This window comes from Ursus americanus, chromosome X (assembly GCF_024610735.1).
Source record: "Ursus americanus isolate L20-20 chromosome X, mUrsAme1.1.p, whole genome shotgun sequence".
NCBI lineage: Eukaryota > Metazoa > Chordata > Mammalia > Carnivora > Ursidae > Ursus > Ursus americanus.
Window position 1 is genome coordinate 25,269,668 of NC_142164.1, and position 23,042 is coordinate 25,292,709.

The window sequence follows — 23,042 nt, forward strand, 5'->3', positions numbered from 1 at the left end:
AATTCAACTTTATCACAGATATGTACATATAAGAAAAAACATAAAATTTGGTACTATCCATGGGTCCGGGCGTCCATGGGAGTCTTGGAATGTATCCCCGCAGATGGAGGGGCCTACTGGGACACAGATACAGTGAAAAGATTCATGGAGCCGAAGACAATCCCAATTGTTTCAACACCGTCCATCAGCAAAAAGCAACGCGGTCATGGGTGGGGGGCGAAAATATTGGTATCACCTGGTCTTTTTTTTTTTAAATAGCCATCCCACCCCACCCTCAGTGTGCAAAAAGAAAGAGGCAAGAACGCCTACACTGAGAGAATGATTAAACGAGAGAAGAAATTTCTCCATATTCCTTCCCTATTCACCCTCAGTATTAGAGATCTTTGGATATCAGTGCTATTTAAATTTTTAGCAATATTACTTCCTTAAATTTATATAATTCTAGTACCTCAGTAATCCTGGGAGGTGAGCAAGACTTCATTGTTCCTACTTGGCAAATGCAATAATAGTACCAGACTGACTTACCTAAGGTCACACGGATAATCTGACAAAGCTGAAAAAATTCAAATCTCAAGTGTTATGTTGATGGGCTCTCTCCAGTCCATCAGTTTTGTTATATTTTTCTACCTAAAAATATTCATTTAAGAGGCCGACGACCTAATGATGAAAATTCTGCCTTTTACCACAAGTGTAGCCAATGACCCCAAATTACGAAAGTTTCCAAACTGGGTGGTTTAACTTCACCCCTAGCTGCAAACTCTAAAATAATGGTATCCCATTTACTGCAAGGACAAACATAGGCGACAACATTGAATTTATAGCTCTCTAACAGGAAGACTAGACGTCTTGTAACCTTGAAATGCTCAAGGGCAAATCTGGATTTTATTATTAATAGACTCTGGATTCTGAACTCAATAACGTGAATCAAATGAAACACGAGCTGATGTCTAAACCTTCTTAACAGATTTTAAAGCTATGTCTCACATTTTTAATTCTCTATCCATTCTACCACAAATAATGTCTTCAATCCAGCCCTCCATTTATACTAGAAGTCTTAATCGGAGGCATCCTCTGTAGACTTATTCTACCTACGTACTACCACGGAGCTTACTTGCTCGTAATAGCCAAACTGACAATTACCTAAGCCTGTCTCCCTTACTGACCTTATCTCTTAAGAACAAACTCAGAGGAAATGAATGAGTGTTTGATAAACTGTCATGTTCCTAGTGGGCTTGCTGACACACTTTTTTTTCTGAAGAAAGGTGTACACTTGGAAATATATGTGCATTTTTCTATCTTGACTCAGCATCTTACAGGTATATGTTAGCATGGCAATATTTTAGATATGGCAAGGATATGACCTTTCTGTAAAGCCGCAAGCTATTATGTACTGGGAAATAGCAAGAATGCTTATGCTGGGAGAGAAAAAGTGAAAAAAACTTTATGAGTAAAAGGCCAGCAAAAGAAGACAGTGGGTAGGCACATCAATTGGAAAGTTTGACAGTAGCAGACTCAGAAAAGCACTTACCTTTTTCAGGGAATCTGTCCAATAAGATAAGATAGTTTCATCAATGCTTTATTTAATATATGAATAGCACCTATCTCGGAATATTTTTAAAAAACATTTTAAGACAAATTAGGTAAATAAAGCTTTCAAATACTTTATTGAAATATGAAAGACCATTAATGATTCAAAAAAGCTTTTTCAAAAAAGACTCTGGTAAAGAAACATGCAAACATAATTCATATACTTAGGATTATTCCAGAATGAACAAGTTAGAGAGAGTGAAAATTAGTCACACCTATTAAAATTTAAATCCAATCTACAAATAAGGAAAAATTATCTAAACATACGCATTTTGTTTTGAAAGTTGGCTTTCCGAATTCCCTTACAAGTTGAAGTGATGCCTTTATTTCTAGAAATGGTAAATGGCCCACAATCCATTATTATGGCCCAACTCCACCTCTGCACTCCCACTGCATCCATGTTAAATGCTCAGACACGAGATCTTGCCACTGCAAAGAAAGTAGCTCTGTCTCTTGGCAGTTCATCGAGCTCCCCGCCCAATGTACAACCCAGAATTTCAATTTATTAGTTCACAAGAGAACTTAGCATTTTCCTGAGGACCACGGACCAGGGTATTTCTCTTGACTAGCTCTGCCTCTTACAATACACATACCTACACAGTGGGAACCTCACTTAGCGCGTGCTTATCCCCTTTTATTGACATCGTTTGCTCTTTTTCTGTTCCTTTTTTTTTTTAATTGTTACTGTTTTCTTGTCCAACTAGAGAGTGAGCTCTCTGAGCACAGGGGCTGGGTGTTTTTACTCCTCTAGCCCAGTGCCTGTTGTTTTTTGTTGAGTGAGTGAATTCTAGGAGCCCTGAAACAACTTGATATATAATCAAATCACAAAAGTCATGAAAATATACATGTGAGGAAGAAATATATAAATATCTGTCACTGTGTAAAACCTTGGCTCTCACTGAGGTTGCCATCACTTGGAACCGTTAAAAAAACAACACAACCGGAAGGTTTCCATGGCTCCCGTAGGGCTACCTAATAGGGAGATCACTTGTAAATCAGCTACTCACGAGCACAGCTGCTGAAGCTTCCTTTCAAAATAAGGTTTTACATGGCGTACCAACAACTGGGGTAGAGGTAGATGAAAACTCCTGTAATATCAAATGTAATCAATGTGTAGAGCATATTTTAAATTACGGGATTTTTAAACTCCAGATTGGTCTGTGGATTCTGCTATCCAACATCAGAATACTAGGCGAAAAGGTTGCTTTTAGAATCAAACAGAAATTCTTCCCTCTTTGTCCAGTCGTTGTTCTAACACACGGTGCACAACTTCGTAAACCCGCAAAGACCCCACACCACCACAGCCAGCGGAGAGCGTAATACCTAATTAGAACCACGCATGAGAAGGACGAGGGACACAAACCCGCTTCCTGCCATCTAATCGAGCAAGACATTTTAAAAATCAGTAGCTGTCAAATAATATTTCACTAAAAAATGGTGCTTTTGAGAAAAAACTGAGGATTATTTTTATTTATATTTGGCAAGACTTGACATTAATCTTTTATAAAGTATCATTAGGTTTTAAATCGTTTCTCATTTGTAAATAAAACTGAAAATAACCTCATTTCAAAGCTCCTCATCATCGACAAAGTCCATTTCAGCTTTTACATCATGCTAGATACTTCCATTACAGAACTATGATGGTTTTAGAAATACATCTGTAGCTCACTGAACTGTATTATCTACAATATATAAGACTTAGCATATATTTAAATTATAGAAAATAAGGTACAAGGTATTTGATTTTTCTTCATGGTGTTTTCAGGAAGACATCAGGATCTTCTCTTCTCCCTAAAGAAAAATAATCATGAAAATCAAGAAAAGATAAACTTACAAGCTACTAAAATTACAGGCTAACTTGAACTTATAACCATAAAATTTCCACCGGCATAAAGCTCACAAAGATACAACCCAGTGATACAGCTCAAGCAACCAGTACTTAAAACTGAGTTACAAAGAATGTAATGCGGAGCAGAAAAGAACAGTTTGTAATTGTAATGTGTAATTTGTAAATTGGAGTTCTATTTACATGCCTATTTTAAAGGCTAACTATTCATTAATTTAACTCAGCACTTAAGTCTAATTGTCAGTTTATGCCTGAGCCTGGGTCCCTGTCAAAAAAGGACATAGCAACTCATTTTTCTAATCATAAATATTTATTGTTTCAATCAAGGCATATGTCCTCTTACTCCAAACAAGTGATTAACCCCTTTCAGCAGATGAATAGACAATCACATATCTGCAGACATTGACCAGTATTCTGTCGTTAGCTTGATACATACACTAAAATAGCTTTGCTCAGGAGATGTAACCATGTGTGTCTTTAGCATAATAACGTGTACTAATTTAGTTTCCTTCGCTACAATAAAATGTCATTAATTCAAGCACCACAAATTCAGCAATGAGGATCCCAAGGGCCACGCTAACATTAGCCTTTCCATCCCTGAAGGGAAAACATAGTTTACTAAGCAAAGGTGAAGGAGAGCGCACGTGTTTTCTGAACTGTCCCGTCTTTCAAATGTTTCATGTCTGAGTTAGTGAAGTGAAATGGTACTTCTGTTTTGACAAAAGGAACAGTGGAGAACAAGACGGGAAGAGACAGGTTTAAATGTTGTGGGCTCATCGAATTCTTTATATTTTCCTGGAGTTTTATTAAAAGTTTACAGTACAGCATATTGGAATCATAGCCTGTGAAGAGCCCCCTCTCACTCGATTGGCTGGCAACACCTACTTCCCCACTGCATGTTTCTTACAGAACTTGCCATGAGTATATATTTATGAGCAGGTTGACTCCTAACCCTGAACTGCCAAGCCCTGTGGAAAATTCACAGTAAGCCATACCTGTAGTACCTTGCGCACCTCTAACCGAGCGCTTCTTCTCAACTGGGTACTGCAGAGGTATTACAATACCTTGATCTGGCTTCTGAAATGCTGAAATGAGATTTTTTATTTTCCGGAAAAATCTTTTATGAACCCCAGGTGCTGTCTGGAAAATAAAAGGCCAAGCAAATTATTCACCTACCTCCTAATGATACAAATAGGCCTACAAAATGCGTGAGGGAGGCTTAGAGAGGTAACATTTGTGTAACTTGTTCAAATATTTGAAAACATAAGGAAGAAGGAAAAACAACATTTCTAGAAGAGCTTACTTTGGTTGGCTGAATTTCCCTGCAAGAGGAGCTAATGAGCTGTCATTTCGGTTCTCCCAAGGGTGGTATTAGTTTGCACAAGCTCTTGCTCTTCGCCCTGCCCTTCCTGCCTGCTCCCCATCACACATCCCGAGCCTCTAAGGGTATACAGGCCATTACCCACAATGAATGCACCAACAGAGAGGATGCAGTTAAACACAGAAAAAAACACAGATCGTACAGGTCATTATAATAAAAAGCCTGAAAAACCAAACCAACAACAACAACCCAGCCTCCCAGTCATCATTCCACAATAAAAATGCTACACAGGAAATTAAAAATTGACCGTTACGGGACACAAAACACATAGCTAGTTAGTCCCCAGACTCTCACCTCACGATATGTCCTGCCTCATCCTTCACATTAAATTTTTCCTCCTCGGGAAACTTACCTATCCTCCCCAGAATTGCTCTCTGCCAATACCTCACTGTGACAAGGTTTTCTCTAGGACACGAAAATCAAAGACTCTATAAGGTCACCTTTATTTATTTGTTTGTTTGCTTTTGAAGAGATCATTATTTGCAAGTGACTATTAAAATATATTCCTTTCCTGACATCAATTCTCTTGCAAAGGCACTGCTGAAAACAACAATTTCCTGCAAAAGCTTATGAGCCCAGCTTTAGGAATGAGCTCAATACTGTCATTTTACATAAAATAAAATAGTATTGCTAAAGCAATTGAACGACTACTGGTGTGGTTTTTTTTTTTTTTTTTTTTTTTTGAAAGCTGTTTTTCAGCTATTCCATCTGGAAGATTCTTGAGGTGGGAGCTGTTTGTTAGCATTTAATGAGAAAACATGAAGGCTGGCATGCAAACTTCAGCCAACTAGACTAACAGCTGAAGACAGCACACCGTCCATAGTAACTCGCAGTCATTGCCTACATTGAGGCAAGTAATTTTTTTTTGAAAGCACTGAAAAAGTTCTTTAGTGTCTACTCAGAGGCTCGCACAGCTCAGAGCCTCAGTAGATGTAGAACACTCTCCCTCTCAGCTCCACCCCTACGGTCAAAACACCTTCCCAGAACTGGGGGCACCTGGGTGGCTCAGTCAGTTGAACGGCCGACTCTTGGTTTTGACTCAGGCCACAGTCTCAGGGCTGTGGGATCGAGCCCCACACGGAGCCCTACGCTGGGCTCCGTGCTCAACAGGGAGTCTGCTTGAGATTCTCTCTCTCCCTCTCCTTCTGCCCCTCCCCACCCCCCTCTAATCCAAATAAGTAAATGTTTAAAAAAAAAAACCACCTTCCCAGAACTCGACTTGAGACTTCATCCAAAATACCATGCCCATTCTTACGGGGCTCCAAACAGTTCTCTGGCTCCAAGACAGAGTCTCTAAATTGCACGGGCAGGCCGTAGGCACAAAATCCCTCCCTACATCTTACTCACGGCAAGTTTTCAATTCCAGGCACTTTCCCATCATTTGCCTCCACTATTTCCTCACAGATAGGCAGTGATTGGCTGTTTGGCTTATTCTCATTTGACAGATAAGAAAATGGAAATACAGGGGTGCCTGGGTGGCTCAGTCAGTTGAGCGACCAACTCTTGATCTCAGCTCAGGCCTTGATCTCAGGGTTGTGAGTTCCAGCTCTGCGCTGGGCTCCACATTGGGCATATGGAGCCTACTTTGAAAAAAAAAAGAAGAAGGAAGGAAGGAAGGAAGGAAGGAAGGAAGGAAGGAAGGAAGGGAGGGAGGGAGGAAGGAAGAAAGAGAAAGAAAGAAAGACAAAGAAACGGAAATACAAAGGGATAATTCAGCTTGCTCGAGGTCACACAGATAACCAGAAGCAGCGCTGGCTCTAGATCCCAACACCCAGGCTTTTGTCTTTCAGGCCAACACCCACAATGAGTTCACCAACAGAGAGGGTAAGACCAAACAGTTTCTAGAGAAGTTCGAGTCACCAACCAGAAGAGAAACTGTACACTCCCCCAGTGTGGAAAGATTTCAAACCACACATCTTTTTAGCTGTTTTTGTGGCTTGCAAAACCATTTATCAACAGAAGCATCTTTTTCATGGGGACTTACATGCAGTTAACACTTGATTATCCACACTAACAGAAAGGAATCATAACATTGGATGTACAATTTGAACATGGGACGCCATGTTTCGCTGGCAAATGACTGTCCTAGTTTATAGTGTTTTGCTTAGGTGAATCAGGAAAATTATCGAGCATCTACTGATCTACTGATGATCAACTATCCAGAAAAGCCCAAAGGCACTGAAGGCCGGAGGGGGACGTTAGTACATTTTTTATATATACCGATGACAGTGCACATATTAATAAATGATAGTTGACTGTGTGTAGAATTCTCTAAATAAACAACTTAGCAAAACTGTAGCCCAAGTCTCATGAGATAAGTTAAAACACTAGGCAACGATGAATCCTAAAAGCCTATCAAAAAGTAGAAATTCACATAGTATTTGTCTTTCATAATTCAGGGGAGCCAGAGTTCAAATTTCATTCCACTCTTTGAAACAAATCTCAGCCTTACTTAGATTTCTAGCACGATCTTTGCACAGAGGATGTAGTGTTACTGCCATGATTTTTCCTGCAATGTGGCAAACTAAAGCACTGCTCCAAAAAGCAGTATAAGTATCTGCCATTTAACCAATTTTTGAAAATACATTTACCACAAGAATTGTACCACTGACAACTCGCATTCTGTCACTGAACTCAGCTATTGTTCAAATTTGCACATTTCCCATACTGCCATTTCTTAGTTATCCATGGAAACCTGTTTGGGATCACAGCTGGTCTTCAATATGCTCTGGAGAAATTTCTTCCAGTCAGGTGATATGAGCTCTGAGAACACACACTAGTTTAATATTCCCTTAGCAAAAACATAACTAAGAAAGCAAATTTAGTAGATAGAAAAAATGCAATACACATTTCAAAAGTAAATCTAAAGCATTTTTTAAAAACTCTTTTCCCTTTGGAGAAAACATGCCAATCTTCTGCTCTCTTGGTGCAGATAATTACAATATTATTGTATAAACGGGGTCAGACCAGACAACAGGATGAAAGGATATTTATGTTCAATAAGCCCTTTCTTCTTAACATGATCACAAGCATGTAACAATCCATATATGATGTTATACTTGAAATAGAAGAAAACAAATTTAGGGGCGCCTGGGTGGCACAGTGGTTAAGTGTCTGCCTTCGGCTCAGGGCATGATCCCGGCGTTATGGGATCGAGCCCCACATCAGGCTCCTCCACTATGAGCCTGCTTCTTCTCCCACTCCCTCTGCTTGTGTTCCCTCTCTCGCTGGCTGTTCCTATCTCTGTCAAATAAATAAATAAAATCTTTAAAAAAAAAAAAAAGAAAACAAATTTAAAGGCAAGATTAGCTAAACCCTAATAATTTAAGACCCTTTCCGTAAAGAATATTTTTCAGCAGCCGAAGGCTACTTCTCAAGGGAGAAGGGCAATTTCTAATCAAAGTATATACAAATATATATGTATATATCACACACAACTATTCTTTATGATAAATGAAATTTAATTTCTTATTCAATCATCTCTGCAGTGCTGCAGAGAATTTTAAAATATACATGGGTATAAACCGTTTTGATTAGAAATGTTACTGCTTTGCCTCTAATTAGTATTACAGTGTTAATTATCTGTGATAATTATAAATTAATTATTGATGATAATTAATTATTATTAATTATTTATGATATAAGGCAACAACATGTTTGAAAACTTGCCCTAATTCATTTCTGTAGTTCAAAACATTTGTAGTTCGCAACTTGGCCTTTCAGGTTTACTGATGAATTTGTAAAGGTTAGGGCTACTTTAATTTTTTTTAAGTCTAGACTTTAGAATTTCTTAAGCGCATAGATTGAGTTATTAACAGAAGTTGATATTCTCACTTATGTTTTCAAACAGCTCGTAATAAAGCGCTTTCATTATAAAGATAGGCTGTTTTTAAAAAGTCAGAACTCCGAGAAAGCATTTGCGCTCAAAGGTTTCAGTTGTAGAGACTTCTACATTGCTAAGATGTGATAGCCTACCCTGGTACATGGAAATAAATTCACTCTGCAGGCATTACGTGCAATGGTGTGGTGACTTTCAAATGTTTTCAGAGCCATCAGAGCCTGTTTTTCTAATGAAATCTTATTCAAGCCCCAGTTGATATGTAAAACAAAAGTGAACCATTTGGATCAAAGATGAATTGGGCACCCAAAAGCATATCCACTTTTGTCCTCCTCTCCCTCTGCCCCCCACCCCCAGCAACCCCATGGCACCCAGGTTGAAGAACCTTAGAATTTTGCAGAGCATACCTTTAAAACCACTGCAATGTTCCCTCTAATTTTATTCTGCCTACCTATGTCCTTCCCACTTGGCCCAGCTGGGAGTCTTGCCTCCACACAAAGAGCAATTTTGATTACTAATCCTTGGAAAATCCTCCCTTCTTTGAACTCCTATGCTAGATAACATAGCAATTGACTATATACAATCATATTGTCCAGCAGTTTGGGTGAGTTCACATTTTTGAGGTTTTGAGGGTTTACTATGTTCCAGGTCCTGTGGCTAAGAGCGTTCTTCTATATGCATTATATTGGTATCATTTGGTAAATAATTGCGTATTTAACCATTTTACACATTTTGTATATGCTTTCTAAAATTTTGCGTAGGCACTGAAAGTTTGACACAATCCTTCAACTTTTTTATATTTTCCCCAAAGTGAGACCATTCTATATACAATGGCAGCTGAACAGAACTGGGACAAAAATTCTCTAAAGTCTTCTTAATGATCCATGAACAATTTGGGGTTGGAGCTTTAGTGATTTGAATCTGATGATTATTTGGGGAAGGTAGGATTTGACAACTCTTTTATAAAACCAGCCTAAATTTCAAACACCTCCCTGATACCCCCAGAAGCAACAAATAAATTAAAGAGCTATACCTCAGCACTCCAAGAACCCGTTTCTGTCTGGGACACTCGGTATGTATAAATGTAACCTTGATACCTGCGAAAGAATAAACTTCAATTACTGAAACATTCCAAAAGAACAACCGTTGCTCCAAATTTGAGCTTAACTATCCCACATAAATGTTACATATACTGAGACCCACATATATGGCAATTGCATTCATAGGAAGAAAAGCCTGGGGGATCTATCTAACTTGCTTGCATATTATACCTGGCTAATCACAGTTTTTAAAGAGCCTTTAAAATTAAATTAATTATTTCTTTTCCCTTTTTAAAATATGGGAGCTCACACTCCTAAGGATTTGTCTAGTTGAGAGACTGGACAGAAAGAAACTAGAGACCTGGTGTGGTTAGTAAAAATCATGGATTATGAAATAGATTGAAGAAAGTGTAGTCATATTTTTTAAAGATTTTATTTATTTGAGAGAGAGAGAGTGCACAAGCAAGGGGAGCAGCAGGGAGAGGGAGAAGCAGTCTCCCCACTGAGCAGAGAGCCTGATGCGGGGCTCTATCCCAGGACCCTGGGATCACAACCTGAGCCGAAGGCAGATGCTTCACCGACTGAGCCACCCAGGCGCCCCAAAGCATAGTCATATTATTTTTAAGTACATATAGAGCCTTAATATAAAAAATATTTGGGATAAGGTACAATCAGGTCCACTGAATAGTAATAATAATATTAATTATAAATATAATAAATATAATACTATATTTCTATAATATTACCATTATGGTTACTTTATAATATAGTAAGAACAGAAATTTGAATTAAAAAAGACTCCAGGGACGGGGCGCCTGGGTGGCACAGTGGTTGAGCGTCTGCCTTCGGCTCAGGGCATGATCCCAGCGTTATGGGATCGAGCCCCACATCAGGCTCCTCCGCTATGAGCCTGCTTCTTCCTCTCCCACTCCCCCTGCTTGTGTTCCCTCTCTCGCTGGCTGTCTCTATCTCTGTCGCATAAATAAATTAAAAAAAATTCTTAAAAAAAAAAAAAAAGACTCCAGGGGCACCTGGGTGATTCAGTTGGTTAAGCATTCAACTCTTGGTTTCAGTTCAGGTCATGATCTTGGGTCGTGGGATCAAGTCCCGCATCCAGCTCCCCGCTCAGCACGGAATGTCCTTGTACCTCTCCCTCCATTCCTTCCCCCACTTGCTCTCTCTCTCTCTCTCTCTCTTGCTCCCTCAAAAATAAATAAACAAAAACTTTTTTAAAAAGACTCCTGCTAAAGTACTTGAAAGCGGCTTGTCCTTTGGGGTAAACATTCTCCACCATCACTCAGTGTGTAAGCATACTGTACAACTATAATTGATGCCGAGACGTTTAGATGCTGTATTAGTTTGCTTAGGCTGCCGCAGCAAAATATCATAGACTGGGTGGCTTAAACAAAAGAAATGTATTTTCTCACAGTACTGGAGGTTGGAAGTCCAAGATCAAGGTGCTAGCAACATAGCTTTCATTCTGAGACCTCTTCTCTTGGCTTATAGGCAGCTGCTTTCTTGCTGTGTGCTCACATGACCTTTTCCTTGTGTGTGCTTGGAGAGAGACGTCTCTCTCTTCTCTTCTTCTTATAAGGTTACCAATCCTATTGGATTAGAGCCCCACCCTTATGGCCTTATTTAACCTTAAGTATATTCCAAAGGCCTATCTCCAAAGGCAGCCACAATGTGGGTTAGGGATTTAACATATGAATTTGACAGGGACGCAATTCAGTCCATAGCACACGCATTATCTCTTTTGGAACCCACGACAACCCTATGAGCTTTATATTGTGAAATTGATCTTATAGATGAGGAAACTGAGACTTTGAGAAGCTAAGTGATGAAAACCGCACTAGAGATCAAGCAACAAAGATGTGATTTGAATCAGGCCTGTTTAGAGCCCTAGCTCTTGGTCCCCATACTATAATGGATGTAGATTATAATCTGCCTAACAAACTTTTACTTCATAGAAAAGTAGGGTAAACTTTGTTCTGAATTATTTCAAATTATGAATATGAATATGGATCAGATTCTCTGGATCAACAGAGTTTTATTTTAGACATTTTCTGATTGTTATTCTTAGGCACAACTTTAGGTCAATATAGATCTTTGGTTAGAATACATGCTAAACTTTGGTAAAAATGTATGTATTTAATCTTTAAAGAACAGATGATTCTAAAGCATTCCAAACAGAGAGTGGTCCTCAAGTAATTGACTTCACTTACCGTCAATTAATTCCTTTTAGAACTAAAAGTCTTTAAATATGTGGAGTAGGGGCACCTGGGTGGCTCAGTCGGTTGGGCATCCAACTCTTGGTTTCAGCTCATGTCATGATCTTGGGGTCATGGGATTGAGCCCTGCGTTGGGCTCTGCACTCAGTGGGGAGTCTGCTGGAAATGCTCCCTCTCCTCTCCCTCTGCCCCTGACCCCATTTGCATGTGCGCACTCTCTAAAATGAATAAATAAATCTTTAAAAAATGTGGATTAGACTACTATAATCAATATTCATCAGTACTGATTACCTAAAGGACAAAAACAACACATCTAAAACACTATAATCAGGTTCATTCAATTTGTGAGACCAAAAAAATTCAATTTAATTGCTGGTGTGATTATAGGAAATGTTTCATTTTTGTTATGAAGGTTTGTCAGCATATTTAGATCATACATAAAATAACTTGATATATGCATATATAATATGCTAAATAAATATATAATGTTACATTGGTAAAGTCTTGTTTTTTTAGGCAATAAAATCTACCTCAAAGCCCGCTGATTACTATAAGTACTCTACAGGGAACAAGGCGAGGGCTTTGATTTCCATTTTTCACCATGGGAACTCGAAACATAGGGCTTTAAGTGATTTTCTTTAAGTCACATAGCAAAATGGAGATAGAAGCAGAGAAATAGCATAGGTCCTCAGTTCCAATTTCCCTATGGGAAGCGATTAATGGCAGTAATTCAGTATCATTAAAGGTGATGTGGAAATGCATTATTTAAAATCTCAGCGACGATGCAAGCAAAATCGTAAGCAACCAGTTTTCACTTTCTAAAACAGCGAGTCTCTAAAAAATACAAGAATCTATCTCCCTACTATCATTCAGCTTCATTTAGTCAAAATAAATGAGTCTGTTTTCAAAATTGTTTCCTAACGAATCTGATCTTATCTCACTTTCAGTTAAGCAGCAGGAACCTGAGTACCACTTCAAAAGCCCTTACCTCCTTCAGTCTCTGAACAACCTGGTGTCAGTGGCACCTAAAACTTCTTGTGATTAACCCATCTAATATTAACAATTTCCTACTCCCCCGCCCCTCAGATTTCTGAATGAGCAGAATCGCTTCACCCCTCAAATAAGCCAGTAGTCACTGAGGTAACTGACCGAGAATCCCCTGTCCTCAACTCTCGTTACCCTGTGGTCCTGGATGGAGGAGGTCTGAAACGGGGCCATCCGAAGTACATTGCCAGGTTGTGTGATGTATCAGCATCACCTGGGAACTTGTTAGGAATGCAGGGTCTCAGGCCTTGCCCCAGAACTGCTGAATCAGAAGTTTTATTTTAACAAGATCTCCAGGTGATCTGTAAGAATGTTAAAGTTACAGGTGGACTGATTAAAATGCAGAGAGAATGCCCACACCTTATGGGGATTCTCGAGGGCAATTTCTGCAAGTCCAGCTGGCTTCCTGCACTCACCTAGGGCACTTCTGTGCCACATCCCCCACAGGCACTCAGTCTCTGCTTTCGGAATTAAGAGTACACTTACCGTAAGGAGCCCTGAGTCATGTGGAGAATTGTTGAATCATGATACTGTACACCTGAAACTAATATAACACTGTATGCTAACTATACTTCAGTAAAAAGTGCTTTTAATTTCAAAATAAATAAAAGTTTTTAAAGAAAAAAATACAAGCTGAAGCTTTTTCAATTGTTTCAGTCTCCATTGAGCAGTATTTTTGAACCATGCACTTCCTCTTCTCCAACAAAATTTCATGGTTTTGTTTTCTGTAGCTTGAGTTTGGAAATAAGAATTTTAAAATATAAAATTAAACTAAAATGTTGAGTATTTTTGTTTCAAGCTACACATACTCTCTCCCTGTCCCCTGAAAAAACACTGTTCTAGGAAATAAATTGGAAATAAAGTTGTAAAAAGAGCTGCAATACTGTGCATATTTTTGACCTAATGAATGACCTCGCTTAGCTTCATTACACTCCAAGGAATCAAATGACAAAGCAATTTCATAAAGATGTTCATAGTAGTTCTATTTTAAGGGTGGAAAAAAAGAGAATTAACCTAAGTACCCCTAAATAAGGAATGTCATTCAAAATAAGAAAATGGTAGCAGAAAGAACCATTCAAAATTATGCCAAAGTGCAAAGGTATTAGAGTCCTCTTATATTTTTCAAAAAATGTTAAGCACATGAGTTATGTTAATATAAAATTATGGTACATGAAAGAAATGGACACATGGAGACACCACTCCGATTACAACTATTCAGAACCATACCTATATGTATACAAACTAGAAGCAAATTTAAACTAATATAAATGTATCCTCACATATTAATTTTTCTTATAAAGTTATATAAGTGATTACTAACATTTTTTTAAAGAAAAAGAAACAAAATTACAATTTGGTGTTTTACAAATCTAGTCTAAGTCACAAACCAGAAAAATATAACTTATGTTCAAAAACTGTTACATCCCCTTTAGGATTATCTTTTCTCTGATTCCTTCCATTAATACAGACAAACCAAGAAGGCTTTGTAATTTTAAATTCCTTCCTCCACCAAATCTTTTGTCAGACTTGTCGATTAGCCTGAAATTTAAAATTGATCATGAAAAAAAATCTTGAAAATGAATAATTAGTAGAAAACAGTAGAGGCTTTTTATGTTGTTATTGTCATTGACATTAATTTTAACTAATATTTTGCATTTTAATGACTACAAAGAATGTGCGGATTCAAGCCCTGCTAGTATTAAAATTTGCCTTCATTTTTTCAAAAGTTGTCCCAACCCTTAAAAAAGTGCTCTGGTTAGAAATGAACAAGAAGAAAGCCAACTGACTTATTTCTTATTTTCTCAAGGGGTCAGTGTTAGGGACAGATCTTGGTTTAGAACTAACAAAACCACATCAATTCTTTCTTTATTACCACTTCAAGGACTACACAAAAGAAAAAGTTTAGTACATCTGATTCTTCACGACACTGCAAATAAAGCATGCTAGTGCCCCATGGTCTATGTCTGTACAAACTAATGCTACGCGCAAAATTCAAGGCACAATTAAAATGTGACTGGTTTTTTAACAAATATTTCAGAACTTTTATACCCAGAAGAATGGTATCTTATACAAAGCCATCATTATTGAGACTATACTCTTGAGCCAAGAGATTTCTGAATTTCCTATGGCACAATCCTCCTTTTTTCAGACTGAACTTGAATTTACAGAACCATCAAGTCATTCAGCTTCAAGTCTGATGGGAAAACTATGTAAAACCAGTTTCGATGAGTCATGACAATAAATATAATCACTTCTTCCCCTGAACTGCCACAGCACGTTTTATTTATGTACTCCTATGAGGCTCTGACTTAGTATTGCAATTATTTGTAGATTTATTTATATTAAGGAATACCTACTACATGTTAACTTTATCAATATTAACTTATGTAATAACCCTCTGAGGATTATTAACCCTATGAGGGAAGAACTATTCTTATCACCATTTCCCTTTTCACAGATAAAGAACCCGAGATACGGAAAGTTTAAGTAACTTGGCCAAGATAAGATAACTAGCCAAAGGTCAAGTTGGGATGTATCCAGAGGATCTGGGCTCTTGGGGCACCTGGGTGGCTCAGTCGTTAAGCCTCTGCCTTCGGCTCAGGGCCTGATGGGATCCAGCCGGGCTTCGGGCTCCCTGCTCTGCTGGAGCCTGCTTCTTCCTCTCCCTCAGCCCCTCCCCTTGCATGTGTTCCTCCTCTCTTGCTGGCTGTGTCTCTCTCTGTCAAATAAATAAATAAAATCTTAAGAAAAAAAAAGAAAGATCTGGGCTCTTAACCATCTTTCTATGCTGCCTCTCTCTTATATCAGAGGAAATGAATTAATAAATTGGTCTTAAGGTGATTCCAAAAAGACAGTTCTCAAAAAGGGAGGGAGTCTGCTTGGCCTCAGGGCTGAAGTGTCAACTAAGGGTGAGAGGGAAAGAAGGGGCTGAAGGAAAGAGGCCAGTTGAAGAGAGCCCAAAAAAAGATTAACCCAGACTTCCCCCTCACTTAGGCAAACGACATCCTCAGATTAATCTTGCAACTTTCATTTCACATTGTCAACCGGAATCAGCACTTGATTTAGTGGCCTGTGAATTGTCCATTTGGTGGTTTATGTGATGCAACTTTAATCCTAGGCTGGCTTTCAGGCTTGCTCTGCCATTAATGGATTGTACTCAGAAAATCCAACATAATTCTGGTGACCTAAATTATCATGAAGATAAATGCGGCACCAACACACATATCCAATTGTAATTAAAAAACTAACTGTAAATTAAGTCATAATTTCTCATTCTTTTGAGTTCTTTGCTACAATGTTCCCTTCTATTACAACTGATAAACTGGAATTTTATTTCGTCACTGCTCCTTCCCCCATTTCTCCAGTTCAATGGTTTGATAGGCACTTTATTCTCAGTCATCCCTTAAATCTCAAAGGACAAAAAGATAATTATCCTTTTATCTAAAGGCATATATGTCAAATGACTTCATTATGTGTCCTTGCAGCTAAAGAATATACCAGCATTTCAGCTTGCAAATCTTCCATCAGATAGGTAACAAACAAAATCAGAGATGTACAGAAGGATGCTAATTACAGAAATAAACTATTTCTGTGAACTAATTATTTTAAATATTTTTAATTGGTTTTCTTCCTATCACAATCAAACTATCCCAGTGGGCATGTAGGGTGAGAAGGAAGAAATGTCAGAGTTCAAGTGTACCTTAGTGAGAAGAAACTTCATGTACGTAGAAAACCAAAAACAATAAACTAAACTACACTAAAATAAAATAAAAACTATTTGCATTAATATGAGAGCACTTAGTACACAGGATGAATGAAAGAACAATATGTTGAGTAGCTTTCTTAAGCAACAGAAAAATATGGTAGAAAAAGAAAATTTCATTTATGATAGAAACAAAAAGAAATTGACACAGACATTCATACACACAAAGACTAGAAATAAACTTAACGAAAATGTGCAAGACCTACAGGAAGAAAACTACAAAACTTTATTGATGGATATAAATTTTAAAAATTAATAAATGGAGAAATGTCTCAGGTTTTTTGATGGGAAGACTACATTCTTTAAAGATGACAATTATTCCTTAACTTATTAATGAGTATAATGTAGTCCCAATGGGCCTTTCTTTTAACTTAACAAAATTATTCTACATTTCATCTCAAAGAACCAATAAGAAAGAATAACAAATAATTGGGGTGCCCGGGTGGCTTAGTTGGTGAAGCAAGCGACTCGATCTCGGGGTTGGAGTTCAAGCCCCACATTGGGTGTGGAGATTACTTAAAACCATTTGGAAATAAAAGAATAGCAAATAATTATTTAAATGTATTAAACATTATCATACTATGGTGCTAGTAAAACAAGAATAAATAGATCAGTTGAGCCAAATAGATGGGAAATAATAACTGCTATATGTTAGAGTTTAATATATGGTAAAGTAGGCTAGGAAATCAATAGGGAATGGAAGTTCTATTTATAAATTATACTAGGACAATTGTTAGCTACTTTGAAACAAAATCAAATTAGATCTTTTCTCCACATCAAAATGAAATTCCAAATGGAATTAAAAAGTTAAACGTAAACTAACCAAACCATAAATTGAAAACAAAAACTAAGGTAAAGTGGTATGACATCTCTGGAGGTGAAAGAACTTTCTAAGCTGGGAAGCAAAGGAAAAAATTAAGCACAAAGGAAATGAGCAACAGATTTGACGACTAAAAATGTTAATTTTTTTGTGTATCAGAGAAAAGTAATGGCAAATACCAAATTGAGAAAAGATACTTGCAACAGATAAAGGATTAGTATATAAAAATTCATAATGTGTAGGGGCGCCTGGGTGGCACAGCGGTTAAGCGTCTGCCTTCGGCTCAGGGCATGATCCTGGCGTTATGGGATCGAGCCCCACATCAGGCTCCTCCACTGGGAGCCTGCTTCTTCCTCTCCCACTCCCCCTGCTTGTATTCCCTCTCTCGCTGGCTGTCTCTCTGTCAAATAAATAAATAATCTAAAAAAAAATAAAAAATAAAAAAGTAAAAAAAAATTCATAATGTGTAAAGAAAGATAGTAATATCCAAATGGTTAAATGGCAAAGCACACAAAAAGCCAATTTATGAACAAGGAAGGACAACAGCTTACCAACCATATAAAAGACACTCACTCACTAATCAAAGAAATATGAAATAAAGAGTGAGGCACCAAATTTCGAGGACAATTTTTGTTAACAGTATACCCATTTCTAGGGAGGGTATAGTGAAATGGACACTCTCATGCATTACTGATGAACATATATATAAACTGACATAACCATTTAGGAAAAATATTGGTGATCATGTATATATCAAGAATCCTAACCTGTTGATGTTTTCTGACCTGGAAATTGCCCACCTTGAAATTCATTATAAGGAAGTAATCATAAATACAAGGAAATCTTTATGGAATAAAATATGAATCATGATGACATTTGTAACAGCAAAGAAAAATGGAATGATTCAAATGTCTAAAAATGATGACTGGTTAAGGAAAATATAGCACAGTCACTGGCTTAACTATCATGCAGCCATTAAAAATGATGTCTTAAAGTCATTTGTAAGAATATTATATATGAATGGGGTTTTTTCATGTTAAGTGGAAAATGCAGTAGAATGCAATATTATAAGAGCACTTGTGCGTTTAGAAAGAAATTTATTTCATTAAAATATGGAAGAAAATTCCCTTAATTTTCAACAATAATTGTCTTTAGGTTATAAAACTACAGATGATTCCCCTCATTTCCATTACTTACATTTTCAAGTTTTCTTTAAGAAGAACAAGTATTAGGAACTATTTTTAATAGACTCATTATACAAAAAATATGCATTTATGTATTGAAAATAACCGAAAGGAAAACTCACTTTAAAGAATTGAACAATTGTGTAAATGGAAAACTTCTTTAGTACTTTTTGAGATTCAGTTTTCCAAAACTGAACAGAGGAAAAGGCCAAATCTAAAGGCCATGACTGGGGGCTCAGAACCAGGGAAAGGAGCAAGCATAGTTTGAAAATAGAGTTTAAAACAAAGTTTGAAAGGCACACATAATGTATTATTTCTGCCATAAAAATACAGAAGCCAAAGCTCAACCAAGCCCTCTTGGATAATGGGAGAAAACGAGAGATAAAATGAGAAACTATTCTGAGTGGATTCTACAATCAGTTCATGTTTGTTAGCTGTATCTTGTTCGCGTGTATATGACACCCTTTATGTTGTTATTTCTACTGCATATCATAAGCACATAAGCTTTGGTTTGAAATGAATACATGGTTTATTTCAAAATGAAATTTGATTTTTGTTACTACAGTGTAGTACTAAAATGGGAGCATGAAATTTTTATGTTTATCAAAAGGGACCCTTGGCTCAAAAAGAGTGAGAAACTCTCATAAAAGACAATGAATCCTGATGTCTTTCCTCTGTAGCACAGCCTGGCAATCATGATCTAAGACTTTGAGGCCCCAGTGTGCCCATCAAAAGACATGCTAGGAGACTCTCAGTTTGCCTACCAAATTCTGCTACTTCATAAGGAGGTTTGCATGGAGAACTTAGAGTCATAAAAACTGCATTTATGCAAGATTCACTTTGGGTAAAAACTTACGTTTGAGAATTTCCCACTCTGCCTAAGTTAATTCCTTATGTGATCCTGGCCTACACAGGCAAAAGGATAAAAGTTGTCCTTTTCTTTTGCATATTTTTCCAACAGCGATCTTATGCAAAAGGTAGGCACACATTACGATTCCTATTTAACAGGTATGGCAATCAAGACCCAGAGAAGCTGAGTGACCTCCCCAGAGTCCACACCCCGGCTTGATTACCAGTCCCAAGCTGTTTGCAGTAAAGAAGGGTATTTGCCTTGGCAATCCATTTGTTAATTCCAAAATATTTATTGAGTGCCTATTATGTACTTCACAATGGGCCTTATAATGGCTATTAGGTGGTAGGTTGTGTTCCTGGTGCAGAAGACAATGTCCCTGCCTTCACTGAGTTTCCATTTTTGCTGAAGAACACAGCAATACATAAGTAAACAAGCAAATGTCAATTAGTTGAAAGCTCCTTGAAAAAAATTAAGTCATAGAGTATAACAGGCACAGGGAGAAGCTACTTAATTTAGATAGGGCAGTCAAGGAAGTGGTCTCTGAGGCAAGAGGCAGAAGTAACAAAATGTAAAGATCCTAGGAGGAGAGCACAGTTGGCAGGTTTGAGAAACAACAAGGCGGCCAATGTGGCTGAGTCTTTAGGTGCATCTTGCCACACATCGTATGCTCCTGCCCAGGCTTCTTTCTCACCTCTAGGTTAAGGGGCTCATTACCTCCTTTGTCAGCTTTTCTAAAGAAGCCCCTTCCATTTGCCCACTCATTCCTCCACATTCTTTTGATAAGAAAAGAACCACAGAATACTAGGTGGCTTTCACTGACCTTCCCCAGTTTCCACTTGGGAAAAACAATAATGTAAGCAAATCATAAGGGCCTGAGCTGAAGACTAGTATCAAAAAGACAAGAAATAACAAGTGTTGGCGAGGATGTGGAGAAAAGCAAACACTTCCGCACTTCTGGTTGGAATGTAAATTGGTGTAACTATTATGGAAAACAGTATGGAGGTTCCTCAAAAAAACTGGAATAGAAATACCATGATCCAGTAATTCCACTACTGGGTATTTACCCAAAGAAAACAAAAACACTAATTCAAAAAAACATAGGCACCCCATGTTTATTGTAGGATTATTTACAATAACCAAGATATGGAAGCAGCCCAAGTGTCCCTCAGCAGATGAATGGATAAAGAAGATGTGGTATAATATATACAATGGAATATTACTCAGTCATAAAAAGAATGAAATCTTGCCATTTGCAATGACATGGATGGAGCTGAAGAGTATTATGCTAAGTGAAATAAGTCGGAGACAGACAAATACCATATGATTTCACTCATATGCAGAATCTAAAAAACAAAACAAACAAAAATACCCTTAAATACAGAGAACAAACTGGTAGTTGCCAGAAAGGAGAGGGATGGGGGGGATGGGCAAAATAGGTGAAGGGGATTAAGAGGTACAAATTCCTAGCTACAATTAAATAAGTCATAGAGATGAAAAGTACAGCATAGGGGATATAGTCAATAATACTGTAAATAACTTTGTATGGTGACAGATGGTGACTACACTTACCATGGTGAGCATTGTGTAATGCGTAGAATTGTCAAATCACTATGCTGTACACCTGAAACTAATATAATATTGTATGTCAACTGTACGTCTAAAAGAAAAGAAAGACCTGAGCCCAAGAGAGCCAACTGCTTCCACATATTTCTCTTGATGCTTTTACAATAAATGTATTTAGCATGGCCTGAAAGTTGCCACCAACATGGCTTGACCATGTTAAACAACAACAACAAAACCAATAAACAACAAAAATCATCTAATAATAGCCTCAGTGTGATCTTTCTTCACTGACCCAGAAAGTGATCGAGCCGGGTCCTTCCTTAGAAATGCCCCACAAGTACCGAAAGACAAATACTGGAGACAAAGACAATAATAATAACAATAGCTTACAGTTACTGAGCACTTATGATGTGTCTGGCCCAGTGTTAAATTCATTAGCTGCATTATTGCATTTGACCCTCACTCTCCTATGAGGTAGGTCGTATGATTATACCCATGTTATGGACAAGAAAACCGAAGGACCAAGAGGTTAACGTGCCAAGGTCACAAGCCTACCATCAGACAGGCACAGATCTCCTGGTTCGGGAGCCCTGGAGCAAAGATGAAGGTGCATCTGATTCAAAATGGACGTTAGGCTGAGGCATTCCTAGGTAAAGGGCAAAGCTGAATCATAGCAAGGGTGTTTTCCCTCCATGCCCGTTACCACTACTGTCAGTCCTAGCTTTTTATCAAGAAGGGTCCTACTTCTGAAACCCCCGGCTCCCACACGCAGCTAAAAGAAGTACGTAGATCCAGAGAGGCAGCTTTTCTTCCAAACCTCCCCCTCTTGGCACCCCAACCTAACTGGCATGGCATTCTTGAAGTAATGGATTCTGCTTCTGAGTCTTCTTCCTCTCCCATAATGTGATGGTTTCCTTTGGGAGGACACCTCCAATTCCATCTAAGGAGATCTGCAGCGAGGCCTTTCCATTCTCGGGGGCTGGTGGCCCCAGTTTTCACCAGTCCACCATCCCAGGGCTCGACCTCGCCGGCCTCAACTAGAGGTCAAAATGGGAAGTGGGGAGCCTGGATCTTTCTCAGAGCAAAGGTAGATTGTAGGCTGCGTCTCCCCACCCCAAGAGGTATTCTCTGCAGCTGCCACAAAAAGACCCGGAGAGGCCCTTTTGGAGAGTGAAGGCCCTGGGAGGGAAACCCCCATGAGGGGCCTAACCCGAAGCCTGGTCCGCCACGACCCGAGGCTGGACCTGAGGAAGGCCTTGGGGCCCTCACATGAGTAGTGTTGGAGGCCTGGACGTCGTGTGCCGCCACCTGCACCCCCGGCCAGTGCCCTTGGCGGGCCTGGTGCCCGCGGCCACCGCGACATACTCACAGCACACACAGGCAGTACACGCCGGGGACGCTCTCGCTGTCTCTCAGCAAATAGCTGCCATCCAGACCCGTGGCGAGCAGGAGCTTCTCCCCCGTCTCCCGGCTGATTTTGCCATGGTACACAGCCACCGCGTCCATGGCCTGGTGGACTCGTGGGCCGCTGAGGCGTGGGACAGTGGAGGGCAGATGCCACTGGTGCTGCAACCCAGCCCCGAGTCAGCCACCTGACTCCCAGTTCAACCAGATGTGCAGAAAAAGAGAGAGGAGCGCCGAACAACAGGATGTTGTCTATCTGCCTTAAAACCTCCTTCTCACACTTCAATTAAAACCAGCTCAGCAATTTAGAAGCTTGGTTACTGCCACAAGGTTCAATCCCCCTCCCCGTCCCCCACCCCCCCTCAACACAAGGTTCACAAGGAGAGGGGAGGCCAATTGGAGGAAGGTGCTCACAAGATCTGGGTTGTACTACTGAGGCAGACCCTGGCCCACAGACAGGAATGCTTGCTAATGCTTCCGTTCTTGCA

The 23,042-nt window shown here is 38.8% G+C and overlaps 1 protein-coding gene across 1 annotated transcript; it reads right to left on the bottom strand.

Annotated features, from left to right (window-relative positions):
• Positions 1–1,645: 1,645 nt before the first annotated feature.
• On the bottom strand, positions 1,646–22,834 carry SH2D1A (SH2 domain containing 1A). The gene is made up of 4 exons (XM_045804039.2): positions 22,520–22,834; positions 9,686–9,749; positions 4,429–4,573; positions 1,646–3,378 (listed from the first exon to the last, which is right to left on the bottom strand). Exons 1-4 carry the CDS (start codon positions 22,654–22,656, stop codon positions 3,338–3,340), a joined length of 387 nt encoding a protein of 128 aa, XP_045659995.1. The 5' UTR covers positions 22,657–22,834; the 3' UTR covers positions 1,646–3,337.
• Positions 22,835–23,042: the final 208 nt, after the last annotated feature.

Bases quoted from the DNA above. Each gene is read 5' to 3' on its own strand.
- SH2D1A (XM_045804039.2), bottom strand. From the start codon at position 22,656: ATGGACGCGGTGGCTGTGTACCATGGCAAAATCAGCCGGGAGACGGGG. The intron at 9,750-22,519 runs GTGAGTATGTCG...ATTCTTTCGCAG, and splicing joins GTGTACTGCCTGTGTGTGCT to GTATCAAGGTTACATTTATA. The intron at 3,379-4,428 runs GTATGGCTTACT...ATTTTTCTTTAG, and splicing joins AGGTGCGCAAGGTACTACAG to GGAGAAGAGAAGATCCTGAT.